The sequence below is a fragment of the Oncorhynchus clarkii genome, chromosome 3 (genome assembly GCF_045791955.1).
Source record: "Oncorhynchus clarkii lewisi isolate Uvic-CL-2024 chromosome 3, UVic_Ocla_1.0, whole genome shotgun sequence".
Taxonomy (NCBI): domain Eukaryota; kingdom Metazoa; phylum Chordata; class Actinopteri; order Salmoniformes; family Salmonidae; genus Oncorhynchus; species Oncorhynchus clarkii.
The window spans coordinates 15,222,731-15,238,601 of record NC_092149.1 but is presented as its reverse complement, the minus strand read 5'-3'; the positions used below and the strand labels follow the sequence as shown (position 1 = coordinate 15,238,601).

The 15,871-nt window shown below is 43.8% G+C and overlaps 1 protein-coding gene across 1 annotated transcript in view; it reads right to left on the bottom strand.

The window, feature by feature from the left end:
• The window catches only part of LOC139406108 (glutamate receptor ionotropic, NMDA 2D-like), an 86,818-nt gene that overhangs the window by 20,727 nt on the left and 50,220 nt on the right, over positions 1–15,871 (bottom strand). Inside the window, exons 12-13 of the mRNA XM_071148584.1 lie at positions 9,697–9,766; positions 9,358–9,475 (exon numbers count right to left, since the gene is read on the bottom strand). Of these exons, the coding sequence (XP_071004685.1) occupies positions 9,358–9,475; positions 9,697–9,766 (188 nt within the window). The remainder of the gene's footprint in view (positions 1–9,357; positions 9,476–9,696; positions 9,767–15,871) is intronic.

Below are 15,871 nucleotides of genomic sequence, written 5' to 3'. Positions count from 1 at the left end.
ATTGGTCCACTCACACAGACAGCATCGTGAAGAAGGCGCAGCAGCGCCTCTTCAACCTCAGGAGGCTGAAGAAATTTGGCTTGTCACCAAAAGCACTCACAAACTTCTACAGATGCACAATCGAGAGCATCCTGGCGGGCTGTATCACCGCCTGGTATGGCAACTGCACCGCCCTCAACCGTAAGGCTCTCCAGAGGGTAGTGAGGTCTGCACAACGCATCACCGGGGGCAAACTACCTGCCCTCCAGGACACCTACACCACCCGATGTCACAGGAAGGCCATAAAGATCATCAAGGACATCAACCACCCGAGCCACTGCCTGTTCACCCCGCTATCATCCAGAAGGCGAGGTCAGTACAGGTGCATCAAAGCTGGGACCGAGAGACTGAAAAACAGCTTCTATCTCAAGGCCATCAGACTGTTAAACAGCCACCACTAACACTGAGTGGCTGCTGCCAACACACTGACACTGACTCAACTCCAGCCACTTTAATAATGGGAATTGATGGGAAATGATGTAAATATATCACTAGCCACTTTAAACAATGCTACCTTATATAATGTTACTTACCCTACATTATTCATCTCATATGCATACGAATATACTGTACTCTATATCATCGATTGTATCCTTATGTAATACATGTATCACTAGCCACTTTAAACTATGCCACTTTGTTTACATACTCATCTCATTTGTACATACTGTACTCGATACCATCTACTGTATCTTGCCTATGCTGCTCTGTACCATCACTCATTCATATATCCTTATGTACATATTCTTTATCCCCTTACACTGTGTACAAGACAGTAGTTTTGGAATTGTTAGTTAGATTACTTGTTATTACTGCATTGTCGGAACTAGAAGCACAAGCATTTCGCTACACTCGCATTAACATCTGCTAACCATGTGTATGTGACAAATAAAATTTGATTTTGATTTTGACCGCTGTTGATCAATTTTCATAACCAACAGTACTACTAATTCTCTACTATCACAGCCACCACTACAACTTCGGCTCTACTATCATAACCACTAGTACTACTGCTCTGCCATTACAACATCCACTACTACAACTGCTCTACACAACTAACAACCACTATGACAACCGCTCTACTACCATAACCACCACAACTACTACTCTACTATCATAACCACAACTACTACTGCTCTACTATCATAACCACAACTACAACTTTTTTTAATTTATTTTTTTACCTTTATTTAACTAGGCAAGTCAGTTAAGAACAAATTCTTATTTTCAATGACGGCCTAGTGGGTTAACTGCCTGTTCAGGGGCAGAACGACAGAACTGACCTTGTCAGCTCGGGGATTTGAACTTGCAACCTTCCGGTTACTAGTCCAACGCTCTAACCACTAGGCTACCCTGCCGCTCTACTATCATAACAACCACTACTACTACTGCTCTACTATCATAACAACCACTACTACTGCTCTACAATCATAACAACCACAACTACTACTGCTCTACTATCATAACAACCACTACTACTACTGCTCTATTATCATAACAACCACTACTACTACTGCTCTACTATCATACCAAACACTATTACTGCTCTATCATAATAACAACCACTACTACAACTGCTCTATCAAAACAACCACCACTTCGACTGATCTACTATATTAACAACCACTACACTACTTCTCTACTATCATAACAACCACTACACTACCATAACAACCACTATAACTGCTCTACTATCATGAAAAGCAGTACTACTAGTGCTCTACTATCATAACAACCACTACACTACTTCTCTACTATCATAACAACCACTACACTACCATAACAACCACTATTACTGCTCCCCTATCATGACAACCGGTACTACAACTTCTCTACTAATCATAACAACCACTACACTACTTCTCTACTATCATAAGAACCACTACACTACCATAACAACCACTATTACTGCTCTACTATCATGACAACCAGTACTACTACTGCTCTACCATCATAACAACCACCCCTACTACTGCGCTACAATCATAACACCCACAATTACTGCTCTACTATCATGACAACCAGTACTACTACTTCTCTACTATCATAACAACCACTACTACTGCTCTACTATCATAACAACTAGCACTACTACTGCTCTACTATCATAACAACCACGACTACTACTGCTCTACTATCATAACACCCACTACAACTGCTCAACTATCATAACAACCACCACTACTACTGCTCTACTACCATAACAACCACTACTACTACTGCTATACTACCATAAAAACCACCACTACTACTGCTCTACTACCATAGCAACCACTACTACTACTGCTCTATTATCATAACAACAACCACTGCTCTACTACCATAACAACCATTTCTATTGCTCTTCTATCATAACAACCACAATTACTTCTGCTCTACTATCTTAACACCCACTACTACTACTGCTCTATTATCATAACAACCACCACTACTACTGTTCTACTATAATAACAACCAATACTACTACTGCTCTACTGTCATAACAACCACCACTACTTCTGCGCTACTATCTTAACACCCACTACTTCTGCTCTTCTATCATAACAACCACCACCAATGCTCTACTATCATAACAAACCCTACAACTACTGCTCTACTATCATAACAACCACTACTACAACTACTCTACTATCATAACCACCACTACAACTGCTCTACTATCATAAACATCCACTACTACTACTGCTCTACTGTCTTAACCACCACCACCATTGCTCTACTATTATAACAACCACTACTACTACTTATCTACTATCATAACAACAACTACTACTACTTTTCTACTATCATGACAACCACTACTACTACTGCTCTACTATCATAACAACCACTATTACTACCGCTCTACTATCATGACAACCACCACTACTACTGCCCTACTATCATAAACAACCACTACTACTACTTCTCTACTATCATAACAACCACTACTACTACTGCTCTACTATAATAACAACCACTACTACTACTTCTCTACTATCATAACAACCACTACTACTACTTCTCTACTATCATAACAACCACTACTACTACTGCTGTATTATCATAACAACCACTACTACTACTTCTCTACTATCATAACAACCACTACTTCTACTGCTCTATTATCATAACAACCACTACACTACCATAACAACCACTATTACTGATCTACTATCATGACAACCAGTACTACTACTTCTCTACTATCATAACAACCACTACACTACTTCTCTACTATCATAAAAATCACTACATTACCATAACAACCACTATTACTGCTCTACTATCATAACAACCACTCCTACTACTGCTCTACAATCTTAACAGCCACTACTACTTCTCTACTATCATAACACCCACTACTACTGCTCTACTATCATAACAACTAGCACTACTACTGCTCTACTATCATAGCAACCACGACTACTACTGCTCTACTATCATAACACCCACTACTACTGCTCTACAATCTTAACAGCCACTACTGCTTCTCTACTATCATAACACCCACTACTACTGCTCTACAATCTTAACAGCCACTACTACTTCTCTACTATCATAACACCCACTACTACTGCTCTACTATCATATCAACTAGCACTACTACTGCTCTACTATCATAACAACCACAACTACTACTGCTCTACTATCATAACACCCACTACTACTTCTCGACTATCATAACACCCACTACTACTGCTCTACTATCATAACAACTAGCACTACTACTGCTCTACTATCGTAACAACCACGACTACTACTGCTCTACTATCATAAAACCCACTACTACTGCTCTACTATCATAACAACCACGACTACTACTGCTCTACTATCATAACACCCACTACTACTGCTCTACTATCATAACCATCACCACTACTACTGCTCTACTATCATAACAACCACCACTACTACTGCTCTACTACCATAACAACCACTACTACTACTGCTCTACTATCATAACACCCACTACTACTGCTCTACTATCATAATAACCACCACTACTACTGCTCTACTACCATAACAACCACTACTACTACTGCTCAGTCTATCATAACACCCACTACTACTGCTCTACTATCATAACAACCACCACTACTACTGCTCTACTATCATAACAACCACGACTACTACTGCTCTAAAAGGTGTATAACCATGTACAAACAGTACAAATACAGAGAAGTGATACAGCCCACTCAACCTGTGGTAGAGTCACATTGAACAGGTACAACTCTGGGTGATCATCAGAGGGGAAAAGTCACGGTCAAGGCTAATGCCAATAATAACCATGAACACATGAATAGTAATCATACTAAACTGTAGGTACGTACAATATTCAATGTAATTATTTATATAGTGTCAACACTATAACACTACTGATACTACTACTACTACTGTCCAGGGTTATAGTGCCAAGTTTATTTTAATTGCATCACTTCGGGATATGAATTGAAATTCAAGCCATGGGGTTGAAAAGTCCTCATAGTATTTATTGTCTGACTGAATTGAAATGGCAATGACCCAAACCCTGCTATACTACTGACCTCTCTACTACCTCCTATGCTGTCGTTGCTTAAATCATGCCGGCCCAGTCAGCCATGTGATTTGACTAATGGGACTTCTGTTGAACATCATTAGCCGTTTAGCCAGACTCCACAGCTACAGTAACAGATGGACCAGGGCATATTGGAACGCAACAACAGACTGAGGTACCTGTATAAAGCTGCCTTCTCAAAGAGAAGACGAGAATCTTTAGAAAAATCATCACTCCAATGCACTTTCTGCGCCTTTTTTCCACTTGACTTTGAGTGTCTCTTCAGTCTTGACCTTCACCAATGACAAATTGATATGGATAACTGCCATATTGAAACACAATGACACAGAATAGGAAAAGCATAAACACATACACACACACTCACAAGAGCTCTGTCTCATCCCTGGGGCTTTCTCTCCACTTGACTGTGCTTTTTCTTTCTCTCTCTCTCTCTCTCTCTCTCTCTCTCTGTGTCTCTCTCTCTCTCTCTCTCTCTCTCTCTCTCTCCCTCTCCCTCTCTCTTTCTCTCTCTCTCTCTCTAGCTGTTTCTTTTGATGGCAGCCTTTTCTCTTCGCACCACCAGCCTGACAAATCTGGCAGGTGTGTCAAATCCACACAACACCTCTGACCTACTTGGCAGGTGAGGTCAGGTAAAGCTGGCGTTGCCACCACACAGCTGGCATGTTCCAGCAAGGCGATTTTAGGGAAAACATGGGCAGTAGAGGGTAGGGCCAATTCTGTCAAACAGCCACCCATGACATCCTGCCAGACATGTCCACAGACGTGTGGGTACATGGTAGCTGCCTGGGCGGCAAAGTATATATAATCCCGTTTCTATCAAGCCCTAGACAAAACAACCAACTGCTTCTCAAATCATATACAAACTACTGCTTGTATCAAACCCTATGCAAACTACTTTAGATCTCAAAAGGAGAAAGGAAACCTTTGTGCACTGCAGAGGTGCTGGTTGTGGAGAGATCAATAAGATCTCAGAGTCACACATTGTGCAACCATTATCCAGAGAAAATGGTGATAGATGCTATAGATCTCACATGAGGCAGTGTGTAACGACACAACTATTACAGTTCATCAAATCATCGGTCAGTGTCTCTCCTCCTGAATGCAGTTATGACAAGATATAACAACATGACATAATATAAACTGACATAAGAGGAATAACGGAATAATGGAATAGAAGAGGATGTCAGAATGGATGTTGAGAAGTGGCCCTTAAGGAAACGTGAATGTGAGAAACATCTCCTAACCTCTAGGAATAAATCCTCTTCTTTAGTAATCCCCACATACAGTATAATACCTTCCTATTACCAGATCCATCCTCACTTAACAGCTGCTGTTACTAGAGCCCTCCACCATACTGCACCATTGTTCAGCCTGGGGTACACAGACGTAAGAGCAAGGGCATGCTAAACGCCACAAATAACATAAATAAAAGCAACAACAAATACAACCTGTGAGTGCACATCTGAACGCTCCGTTTCCCATGCATAGAGTGTTTCCCACGTGGTCCGGGTGTTTAACTCTTACCCAGGATCTTGTTTCATAGACTTTATCAGTGTGTAGGCAGCTAAAGGGCTTTGTCCGCCACGCCACGAGCAAAGACGATTAAACAACGAGTCAAGCCAAACAAGGAGCATCCTATTGAGACAATACAGTGTGTGTGTGTGCGTGTGTGTGTGTGTGTGTGTGTGTGTGTGTGAGTCTGTGTGTGTGTAGACTGTAAAAATGACAATTAAGCATTAGTGTTTTGACAGCCTCTGCTAAAAACAGCCTTTCTCACTATTACAAGCTAAATCTCTTTCTCACTAATCCCCGACTTGGAAATGGACAATGGACAAACATAGTGCTATAATAACACCCTATCAGAATTCAATTATTGAATTATCTGGCTCACTGTCATCTCTATTTCTACTGAAATGTCTATATGTGTCTCTACTATTCCTTGAGTTTTAGTCAGTCTGTCTGTTTCATCCATTATTTCTTGCAGTCCATTTCTGTCCTTCTCTCCCTCTGTCTCTTTGTGCCTCTCCGTCTCTCTCTCTGGTCCTCAGCTTATCTGTAATGACTATAAAACTGTCACAAGTTGTGATGATCCCTCCAAACAACACTGACACACACAAACTAAATATTTCCTTTCATCAGATGGAAGACAGAGAGAAAAGGGAGAGAGGAGGAAGAGAGGAAGGTATATAAAAAGAGATTCTCAAGAATAGTAAAGTGCTGCTACTAATGCCTGAAAGCCATAGTACAGCATCCCTCATTCCTCAGGCCTTATCCCCTGTTCAACATCCCTCATTCCTCAGGCCTTATCCCCTGTTCAACACCCCTCATTCCTCAGGCCTTATCCCCTGTTCAACATCCCTCATTCCTCAGACCTTATCCCCTGTTCAAAATCCCTCATTCCTCAGGCCTTATCCCCTGTTCAACATCCCTCATTCATCAGGCCTTAGCCCCTGTTCAACATCCCTCATTCCTCAGGCCTTATCCCCTGTTCAACATCCCTCATTCCTCAGGCCTTATCCCCTGTTCAACATCCCTCATTCCTCAGGCCTTATCCCCTGTTCAAAATCCCTCATTCCTCAGGCCTTATCCCCTGTTCAACATCCCTCATTCCTCATCCCCTTTTCAACATCCCTCATTCATCAGGCCTTATCCCCTGTTCAACATCCCTCATTCCTCAGGTCTTATCCCCTGTTCTACATCCCTCATTCCTCAGGCATAATCCCCTGTTCAACATCCCTCATTCCTCAGGTCTTATCCCCTGTTCAACATCCCTCATTCCTCAGGCCTCATCCCCTGTTAAACATCCCTCATTCCTCAGGCCTTATCCCCTGTTCAACATCCCTCATTCCTCAGGTCTTATCCCCTGTTCAACATCCCTCATTCCTCAGGCCGTATCCCCTGTTAAACATCCCTCATTCCTCAGGCCTCATCCCCTGTTCAACATCCCTCATTCAACAGGCCTTATCCACTGTTCAACATCCCTCATTCATCAGGCCTCATCCCCTGTTCAACATCCCTCATTCCTCAGGCCTTATCCCCTGTTCAACATCCCTCATTCATCAGGCCTTATCCCCTGTTCAACATCCCTCATTCATCAGGCCTTATCCCCTGTTCAACATCCCTCATTCCTCAGGCCTTATCCCCTGTTCAACATCCCTCATTCCTCAGGCCTCATCTCCTGTTCAACATCCCTCATTCCTCAGGCCTTATCCCCTGTTCAACATCCCTCATTCCTCAGGCCTCATCCCCTGTTCAACATCCCTCATTCATCAGGCCTTATCCCCTGTTCAACATCCCTCATTCCTCAGGCCTCATCCCCTGTCCAACATCCCTCATTCCTCAGGCCTTATCCCCTGTTCAACATCCCTCATTCTTCAGGCCTTATCCCCTGTTCAACATCCCTCATTCCTCAGGCCTTATCCCCTGTTCAACATCCCTCATTCCTCAGGCCTTATCCCCTGTTCAAGATCCCTCATTCCTCAGGCCTCATCCCCTGTTCAACATCCCTCATTCATCAGGCCTTATCCCCTGTTCAACATCCCTCATTCCTCAGGCCTTATCCCCTGTTCAACATCCCTCATTCATCAGGCCTTATCCCCTGTTCAACATCCCTCATTCCTCAGGCCTTATCCCCTGTTCAACATCCCTCATTCATCAGGCCTCATCCCCTGTTCAACATCCCTCATTCATCAGGCCTCATCCCCTGTTCAACATCCCTCATTCCTCAGGCCTTATCCCCTGTTCAAGATCCCTCATTCCTCATTCCTCAGGCCTCATTCCCTGTTCAAGATCACTCATTCCTCAGGCCTCATCCCCTGCTCAAGATCCCTAATTCCTCATTCCTCAGGCCTCATTCCCTGTTCAAGATCCCTCATTCCTCATTCCTCAGGCCTCATTCCCTGTTCAAGATCCCTCATTCCTCATTCCTCAGGCCTCATTCCCTGTTCAGGGTCCCTCACTCCTATGATCCCCAGTTCATCTCAGCATAGCATTTGCCCCCGTTCCCATCATGACCCAACAAGTCATCACCATCTCAGTACCCCACCAAATTCCCTCAGCCAGTCCCAATTCATTCCCTCCCCCTTCCCCTTGGCCTTAACCCTCCAGTATTTGCAGATCTGTAAGGTGGAAGCAATATGGTGGAAGCTCTAACACAGAACTGCTGATACCTATCCAGACCTTACAGATCTGCAAACATCAAATGGTTAGGACCAAGGGGTAGGTGTAGGGAGCGTCTTGCCTTACACATTGACCTCCATCTTCCCCTTTCTCCTCCCCTCTCCTTTTTACCCCCACCACACCTTAGACCTTCCCCAAGTCTCCCCTCACTCTCTACATCCTTCCCCTTCCTCCTCCCCTGTCCTCACCGTCTCCCTTTCTCCTCCCGTCCTCCCTTATCCTCCCCATCTCACACCCTACTTCCTCCTCCCCTCCTCCCCTGTCCTCACCGTCTTTCTTCCTCCTCCCGTCCTCCCTTATCCTCCCCATCTCACGCCCTCCTTCCTCCTCCCCTCCTTCCCTGTCCTCACCGTCTCCCTTCCTCCTCCCGTCCTCCCTATCCTCCCCATCTCACGCCCTCCTTCCTCCTCCCCTCCTTCCCTGTCCTCAACGTCCCCCTCCCTCCTTCCTCCTCTCGTCCTCCCTTGTCCTCGCCGTTTCCCTCCTTCCTCCTCCCTCCCTCCCTTGTCCTTGACGTTTCCCTCCCTCCTTTCTCCTCCCATCCTCCCTTGTCCTCACCATCTCCCTCCCTCCTTCCTCCTCCCCTCCTCCCCTGTCCTCACCGTCTCCCACCAGCTGCAGCAGGGCCAGGTCGAGGGGGCGTTTCCAGCGGGAGTTCTTGTGCAGGGCGATACCGTAGCCTGTGGTGGCAAATACCTTCCCAGAGCCTATGGTCATCACCTTTGACAAGCAAACATCAATCAATCAATCAAGCAAGCAACTACTCACTCACTCCCTCACTCACCCAACCAATCAACCAAGCAATACATCACATTTTGTATTGCTATTTTCACAAATGCAATTTTCACAAAGTGACAGCAATCCGCTATCTAGCTGACAATAAAACACAATAAAGGAGTAAATAGATAGAATACATCAAGTCAAACTTGTCTGGTCATCACCTTACAACCCTCGTCTTTCCTGGCCATGTAGTTCAACACAGCTGCATCGTAGATAAAGGCATCCAACTTCCTGTAGAGAGAGCGGGGGAGTTAAAGAGTTTATAGAACAGGGGGATGGAGTAGAGAAAGAGAAAGTCAAGAGTTGAGAGAGTGAGAGAGATCTGAAGTTAGAACGAGAGAGAGGGAGAAGAGAGAAAGGGAGAGAGTGCTAAAGAGAGTGAAAAGTAAAGAGAGTGAAAGAGAGAGGGGATGGAAGGTGGAGAGAGAAGGATTTATACAGTACTGTGAGAAAAGAGATGGGAGGAGAGAGAGAGAATGATTTATACAAAACTGTGAGGAAAGAGATGGAAGGTGGAGAGAGAAGGATTTATACAGTACTGTGAGGAAAGAGATGGAAGGTGGAGAGAGAAGGATTTATACAGTACTGTGAGAAAAGAGATGGGAGGAGAGAGAGAGAAGGATTTATACAGAACTGTGAGGAAAGAGATGGAAAGTGGAGAGAGAAGGACTTATACAGTACTGTGAGGAAAGAGATGGAATGTGGAGAGATAAGGATTTATACAATACTGTGAAAAAAGATATGGGAGGAGAAAGAGAGAAGGATTTATATAGTACTGTGAGGAAAGAGATGGAAGGTGGAGAGAGAAGGATTTATACAATACTGTGAGGAAAGAGATGGAAGGTGGAGAGAGAGAGAGAAGGATTTACACAGTACTGTGAGGAAAGAGATGGAAGGTGGAGAGAGAAGGATTTATACAATACTGTGAGGAAAGAGATGGAAGGTGGAGAGAGAAGGATTTATACAGTACTGTGAGGAAAGAGATGGAAGGTGGAGAGAGAAGGATTTATACAGTACTGTGAGAAAAGAGATGGGAGGAGAGAGAGAGAAGGATTTATATAGTACTGTGAAAAAAGAGATGGGAGGAGAAAGAGAGAAGGATTTATACAGTACTGTGAGGAAAGAGATGGGAGGAGAGAGAGAGGGGATGGAAGGTGGAGAGAGAAGGATTTATACAGTACTGTGAGAAAAGAGATGGGAGGAGAGAGAGAGAAGGATTTATACAGTACTGTGAGAAAAGAGATGGGAGGTGAGAGAGAGAAGGATTTATACAGTACTGTGAGAAAAGAGATGGAAGGTGGAGAGAGAAGGATTTATACAATACTGTGAGGAAAGAGATGGAAGGTGGAGAGAGAAGGATTTATACAATACTGTGAGGAAAGAGATGGAAGGTGGAGAGAGAAGGATTTATACAGTACTGTGAGAAAAGAGATGGAAGGAGAGAGAGAGAAGGATTTATACAGTACTGTGAAAAAAGAGATGGGAGGAGAAAGAGAGAAGGATTTATACAGTACTGTGAGGAAAGAGATGATATATGGAGAGAGAAAGATTTAAACAGTAGAGAGAGAGATAAGGATTTATACAGTACTGTGAGAAAAGAGATGGGAGGAGAGAGAGAGAGAAGGATTTATAAAGTACTGTGAGAAAAGAGATGGGAGGTGAGAGAGAGAAGGATTTATACAGTACTGTGAGAAAAGAGATGGGAGGAGAGAGAGAGAGAGAGAGAGAGAGAGAGAGAGAGAGAGAGAAGGATTTATATAGTACTGTGAGGAAAGAGATGGAAGGTGGAGAGAGAAGGATTTATACAATACTGTGAGGAAAGAGATGGAAGGTGGAGAGAGAGAGAGAAGGATTTACACAGTACTGTGAGGAAAGAGATGGAAGGTGGAGAGAGAAGGATTTATACAATACTGTGAGGAAAGAGATGGAAGGTTGAGAGAGAAGGATTTATACAGTACTGTGAGGAAAGAGATGGAAGGTGGAGAGAGAAGGATTTATACAGTACTGTGAGAAAAGAGATGGGAGGAGAGAGAGAGAAGGATTTATATAGTACTGTGAAAAAAGAGATGGGAGGAGAAAGAGAGAAGGATTTATACAGTACTGTGAGGAAAGAGATGGGAGGAGAGAGAGAGGGGATGGAAGGTGGAGAGAGAAGGATTTATACAGTACTGTGAGAAAAGAGATGGGAGGAGAGAGAGAGAAGGATTTATACAGTACTGTGAGAAAAGAGATGGGAGGTGAGAGAGAGAAGGATTTATACAGTACTGTGAGAAAAGAGATGGAAGGTGGAGAGAGAAGGATTTATACAATACTGTGAGGAAAGAGATGGAAGGTGGAGAGAGAAGGATTTATACAATATTGTGAGGAAAGAGATGGAAGGTGGAGAGAGAAGGATTTATACAGTACTGTGAGAAAAGAGATGGAAGGAGAGAGAGAAGGATTTATACAGTACTGTGAAAAAAGAGATGGGAGGAGAAAGAGAGAAGGATTTATACAGTACTGTGAGGAAAGAGATGATATATGGAGAGAGAAAGATTTAAACAGTAGAGAGAGAGATAAGGATTTATACAGTACTGTGAGAAAAGAGATGGGAGGAGAGAGAGAGAGAAGGATTTATAAAGTACTGTGAGAAAAGAGATGGGAGGTGAGAGAGAGAAGGATTTATACAGTACTGTGAGAAAAGAGATGGGAGGAGAGAGAGAGAGAGAGAGAGAGAGAGAGAGAGAGAAGGATGTATACAGTACTGTGAGAAAAGAGATGGGAGGTGGAGAGAGAATGATTTATACAGTACTACAAGAAAAGAGATGGGAGGAGAGAGAGAAGGATTTATACAGTACTGTGAGAAAAGAGATGGGAGGAGAGAGAGAGAGAGAGAGAGAGAGAGAGAGAGAGAAGGATGTATACAGTACTGTGAGAAAAGAGATGGGAGGTGGAGAGAGAAGGATTTATACAGTACTACAAGAAAAGAGATGGGAGGAGAGAGAGAAGGATTTATACAATACTGTGAGAAAAGAGATGGGAGGAGAGAGAGAGAGAGAGAGAAGGATGTATACAGTACTGTGAGAAAAGAGATGGGAGGAGAGAGAGAGAATGATTTATACAGTACTGTGAGAAAAGAGATGGGAGGAGAGAGAGAGAAGGATTTATACAATACTGTGAGGAAAGAGATGGAAGGTGGAGAGAGAAGGATTTATACAGTACTGTGAGGAAAGAGATGGAAGGTGGAGAGAGAAGGATTTATACAGTACTTTGAGAAAAGAGATGGGAGGAGAGAGAGAGAAGGATTTATACAGTACTGTGAGAAAAGAGATGGGAGGAGAGAGAGAGAGAGAGAGAGAGAGAGAGAAGGATGTATACAGTACTGTGAGAAAGGAGATGGGAGGTGGAGAGAGAGAGAGAGAGAGAAGGATGTATACAGTACTGTGAGGAAAGAGATGGGAGGTGAGAGAGAGAAGGATTTATACAGTACTGTGAGAAAAGAGATGGGAGGAGAGAGAGAGAGAGAGAGAGAGAGAGAGAGAGAGAGAAGGATGTATACAGTACTGTGAGAAAAGAGATGGGAGGTGGAGAGAGAGAGAGAGAGAGAAGGATGTATACAGTACTGTGAGGAAAGAGATGGGAGGAGAGAGAGAGAAGGATTTATACAGTACTGTGAGAAAAGAGATGGGAGGAGAGAGAGAGAAGGATTTATACAGTACTGTGAGGAAAGAGATGGGAGGAGAGAGAGAGAAGGATTTATACAGTACTGTGAGAAAAGAGATGGGAGGAGAGAGAGAGAAGGATGTATACAGTACTGTGAGAAAAGAGATGGGAGGTGGAGAGAGAAGGATGTATACAGTACTGTGAGAAAGGAGATGGGAGGTGGAGAGAGAAGGATGTATACAGTACTGTGAGAAAAGAGATGGGAGGTGAGAGAGAGAATGATTTATACAGTATTGTGAGAAAAGAGATGGGAGGAGAGAGAGAAGGATTTATACAGTACTGTGAGAAAAGAGATGGGAGGAGAGAGAGAAGGATTTATACAGTACTGTGAGAAAAGAGATGGGAGGAGAGAGAGAGAGAATGATTTATACAGTACTGTGAGAAAAGAGATGGGAGGAGAGAGAGAGAGAGAGAGAATAATTTATACAGTACTGTGAGAAAAGAGATGGGAGGAGAGAGAGAGAGAGAGAATAATTTATACAGTACTGTGAGAAAAGAGATGGGAGGAGAGAGAGAGAGAGATAATAATTTATACAGTACTGTGAGAAAAGAGATGGGAGGAGAGAGAGAGAGAGATAATCATTTATACAGTACTGTGAGAAAAGAGATGGGAGGAGAGAGAGAGAGAAGGATTTATACAGTACTGTGAGAAAAGAGATGGGAGGTGGAGAGAGAAGGATGTATACAGTACTGTGAGGAAAGAGATGGGAGGAGAGAGAGAGAGAGAGAGAGAATAATTTATACAGTACTGTGAGAAAAGAGATGGGAGGTGAGAGAGAGAATGATTTATACAGTACTGTGAGAAAAGAGATGGGAGGAGAGAGAGAAGGATTCATACAGTACTGTGAGAAAAGATATGGGAGGAGAGAGAGAGAAGGATTTATACAGTACTGTGAGAAAAGAGATGGGAGGTGAGAGAGAGAATGATTTATACAGTACTGTGAGAAAAGAGATGGGAGGAGAGAGAGAAGGATTTATACAGTACTGTGAGAAAAGATATGGGAGGAGAGAGAGAGAAGGATTTATACACTACTGTGAGAAAAGAGATGGGAGGTGAGAGAGAGAATGATTTATACAGTACTGTGAGAAAAGAGATGGGAGGAGAGAGAGAAGGATTTACAGTACTGTGAGAAAGGAGATGGCAGGTGGAGAGAGAAGGATTTATACAATACTGTGAGGAAAGAGATGTGAGGAGAGAGAGAAGGATTTATACAGTACTGTGAGAAAAGAGATGGGAGGAGAGAGAGAGAATGATTTATACAGTAATGTGAGAAAAGAGATGGGAGGAGAGAGAGAAGGATTTATACAGTACTGTGAGAAAAGATATGGGAGGTGGAGAGAGAAGGATTTATACAGTACTACAAGAAAAGAGATGGGAGGAGAGAGAGAAGGATTTATACAGTACTGAGAGAAAAGAGATGGGAGGAGAGAGAGAGAGAGAGGGAAAGAAGATTTACACACTTCAGGGGCAAAAGACACATAGGGGAGAGAGATAGAGAGTGATGAGTATTATAAAGTTTAAGCACAAACACACCGAGAGAACACACAGGGGAGGAAATAACCAGAGAGATAGAGAGAGAGAGGGTTGGTGGGAGGGCATATATTAAAGAAAGGAAAGTAAAAAAAATGATGGAGAGATAAAGAGAGGCTGAGGTAGAGCGAAAGAGAGAGAGAGAGAAGAGGGGTGAGAGAAGAAGACAGAGGGAGCGACAGAGAACATCTCATTCCCAGCACATTAACAGTGTTCTATAAATGGGGTGGCGAGGCAATCGGGGAGAGATGATGACAGGGGCTTAGTGACAGTAAACTGTAAGGATTATACAACCCATCACACATATGATGCAGATTTAACAAGAGAAGAAGAGAGGAGGAGGGAAAAGTGGAGAGGTATGCAGAGAGAAGGAGAGGGGAGAGTAGAGGAGAGGTATGCAGAGAGAAGGAGAGGAGAGTGTAGAGGAGAGGTATGCAGAGAGAAGGAAAGGAGAGGGGAGAGGAGAGGGATGGAGAGAGAAGGAGAGGAGAGTGTAGAGGAGAGGGATGGGTAGAGGAGAGGGATTCAGCGAGAAGGAGAGGGGAGAGTAGAGGAGAGGTATGCAGAGAGAAGGAAAGGAGAGGGGAGAGGAGAGGGATGGAGAGAGAAGGAGAGGAGAGTGTAGAGGAGAGGGATGAGTAGAGGAGAGGGATTCAGCGAGAAGGAGAGGGGAGAGGAGAGGGATGGAGAGAGAAGGAGAGGAGAGTGTAGAGGAGAGGGATGGAGAGAGAAGGAGAGGGGAGAGTAGAGGAGAGGTATGCAGAAAGAAGGAGAGGGGAGAGTAGAGGAGAGGTATGCAGAGAGAAGGAAAGGAGAGGGGAGAGGAGAGGGATGGAGAGAGAAGGAGAGGAGAGTGTAGAGGAGAGGGATGGAGAGAGAAGGAGAGGGGAGAGTAGAGGAGAGGTATGCAGAGAGAAGGAAAGGAGAGGGGGGAGGAGAGGGATGGAGAGAGAAGGAGAGGGGAGAGTAGAGGAGAGGTATGCAGAGAGAAGGAGAGGGGAGAGTAGAGGAGAGGTATGCAGAGAGAAGGAGAGGGGAGAGTATAGGGATGGAGAGAGGAGAGGAGAGTGTAGAGGAGAGGGATGGGTAGAGGAGAGGGATTC